Source organism: Papaver somniferum, chromosome 1 (assembly GCF_003573695.1).
Source record: "Papaver somniferum cultivar HN1 chromosome 1, ASM357369v1, whole genome shotgun sequence".
NCBI classification, from domain to species: Eukaryota; Viridiplantae; Streptophyta; class Magnoliopsida; order Ranunculales; family Papaveraceae; genus Papaver; species Papaver somniferum.
In genome coordinates this window covers 189,105,405-189,108,049 of record NC_039358.1, presented here as the reverse complement: position 1 = coordinate 189,108,049, position 2,645 = coordinate 189,105,405, and the positions used below count along the sequence as shown (strand labels likewise).

At 39.5% G+C, this 2,645-nt stretch overlaps 1 protein-coding gene across 1 annotated transcript; it reads left to right on the top strand.

Annotated features, from left to right (window-relative positions):
- Nucleotides 1-1,037: 1,037 nt before the first annotated feature.
- Nucleotides 1,038-2,396, top strand: LOC113355956. Its single transcript, XM_026598947.1, has one exon. The coding sequence runs from the start codon at nucleotides 1,038-1,040 to the stop codon at nucleotides 2,394-2,396; it is 1,359 nt and encodes a 452-aa protein (XP_026454732.1).
- Nucleotides 2,397-2,645: the final 249 nt, after the last annotated feature.

Below are 2,645 nucleotides of genomic sequence, written 5' to 3'. Positions count from 1 at the left end.
AATCCATCCTTGGAGCCTTTGCTTTAAAAATAGATATAAGTAAGGCGTATGATAGGATTAGTTGGAGGTTCTTAAGTCACTGTCTCAATATTTTTGGTATTGTTGGCCACACTCATGCACTGATTATGCACTGTATAAGTACTGCTAGCTTCTTTGTAGTAATTAATGGGCAGGAGGAGGGTTTCTTTGTAAGTGAAAGGGGACTTAGACAAGGGTGTCCGTTGTCACCATACTTGTTCATTCTCTGCTCTCAAGGGTTGTCTTGGTTGATGATGAAAATGGAGGAGAATGCTTTATATAATGGTTACAGAGCTTGCAGAAATGCCCCCATGGTATCCCATTTAATGTTTGCAGACGATTTAATCATGTTTGGTACTCTCGACAACAAAACCTTCAACACACTACTTCAGATTCTATCTATCTACGCTGCTTGGTCAGGGCAGCAAGTTAACATGCAGAAGTCAGCAGTATACTTCAACAAATGACTGAAAAGTAATCGAAGATTGGAGGTTGCAAATATGCTAGGAGTGAAACAAATGGAGGGTACTGATAAATACTTGGGCCATCAATTACTTAAAGTTGTACATCTTACTTCTTCACATGGGTTTCTAGAAGATAAATTTACTGCTAAAACAGCTGGGTGGAAGAGGATATTTCCGTCTCATGCAGGTAGAACAATGTTGATCAAGACTGAGCTAGGATTAATCCCTCCTTTTTATATGGCAACCTCTCTACTTCCAAAAAGAACTATTACTCAGCTGACCAGAATTATTAGAAACTTTTGGTGGGGGCATGAAAGTGGGATAAACAAAATGCATTTCATTAACTGGGATCAGTTTGAGCTTGAAAAGGAGAAGGGAGGACTGGGGATTCGATCCTTGCAGAAGCTGAACAAAGCCATGATTGCTAAATTGGTGTGGAAGCTACTGGAAGATGAAGATTGTTTATAGGGCAAGATAATGAAGGCTAAGTATGTAAAAGAGGGGACTTTTTAGGAGGTGAAGAAACCTAATTGTTGCTCAGCCACTTGGAGAGCTATGTTAATTGTAAGAGAGGAGATGAAAGAAGGGTGCTGCTGGACAGTAAGGAATGGAAGGAAAATTGATGTTTGGAAGGATCCTTGGGTACCAGGATTGCCAACCAAGAGACCTGAAGGGAGACCACAGGAAGCATACAATGTAAAGAAAGTGCAGGATCTTATTATTCAAGAAGAACACAGATGGGATGAAAACAAGCTGCAGCAGCTATTCACCCAAACTGAAGTTGCTAAGATAATGGAGATCTATATACCTGAAGGGACTGATACCAACACTAATGACAAGCTGCTATGGACTCCACATCCAAAAGGAGACTTCTCTGCAAAATCCTTTATCAAGTATCTGAATGCCAACACTCCATCAACCTCAACCAATGATGAGTTTCCATGGAAGAAATTTTGGGAGGTAAAAAATATCCCACCCAAAATTCAAATATTTATGTGGAGATTACTCAAAAATGGGCTTCCAGTAGCGCACAACATAAGTAAGCACATACATGAGATTAGTGATCAATGCAAATTATGTGATAGAGAGGTTGAAAACAGTGAGCATCTGTTTTTGCAATGCCCAACAACCCAAGCAATTTTATTTGCATCACCACTCAGCCTCAGAGTAGGAGAACAACCTAGTATGACTATACAAAATCATGTGACACAGTGGTTGGATGAAGGTGGAGATTACACTAAACTGAAGATGGGGGCTTGTGTCTGGTGGGCTGTTTGGAAAGCTAGAAATGTTGTGATATTCAATAGGGCCAAGTTGAACATACAATCTGTTCTTAAAGAGGCGTTGTATTGGGCCAACATGGAAACCACAGCTGAAGATATGAACAATATGCTGACTGAGACTGATATTATGGAGTCCCAAAAGAACAACTGGGAACCACCTGAAGTAGAGAAAATCAAAATTAACTTTGATGGAGCAGCGGGACCTAGAGGTTTTGCTTGTGGTGCAGTTGCTAGGGATTCCAAGTCAAGTTTTCAGGGATGCAAAAATCAGAGTCTAAACTATTGCAAGGCAGTTGAAGCTGAGGGGAAAAGAGCATTGCTAGCAGTGGATTTGGCCAGAAGAAAGGGGTTCAGAGACATTATTCTGGAAAGGGATTCAATCACAGTTATCAATGCTCTCAAATATGCTCACTATAAACCAAACTGGCGCATTCAAAGTACTATAGACAGAATCAGAGATGAGCTAAGTCTGTTCAGATCAGTAGACTTCAGGTATGTTAAGAAGACTGCCAATAATGTGGCACACAATGTTGCAGCTCTAGCTGTTACATCCCACTCCTCAAATGAGTGGTTTACTCTCCCTCCTTCTTGTATCGCTCAGCTCATTGTGAGTGAGTGTTCTTCCGTCTGAGTTGGTCTTTCAGTTTTCTTATTTTTTCAGTTTTTCCCCTTCAGAAAGAAAAAAAAAAAAAAACTATCGCGTTCTATTAATTATGTATGTTAAATATTTTAAAGTGTTGATAAATAGAGGATTAGATGTATCACTTATCTATCGCTTTCTATTAACTATGTTTTTCCCTTCGCAACCATGACGGGTTAATTAAGAAAGGCCCGTATTAAAACAAATTACTCCAAAATTTTGATCAATCTCAACAATTAA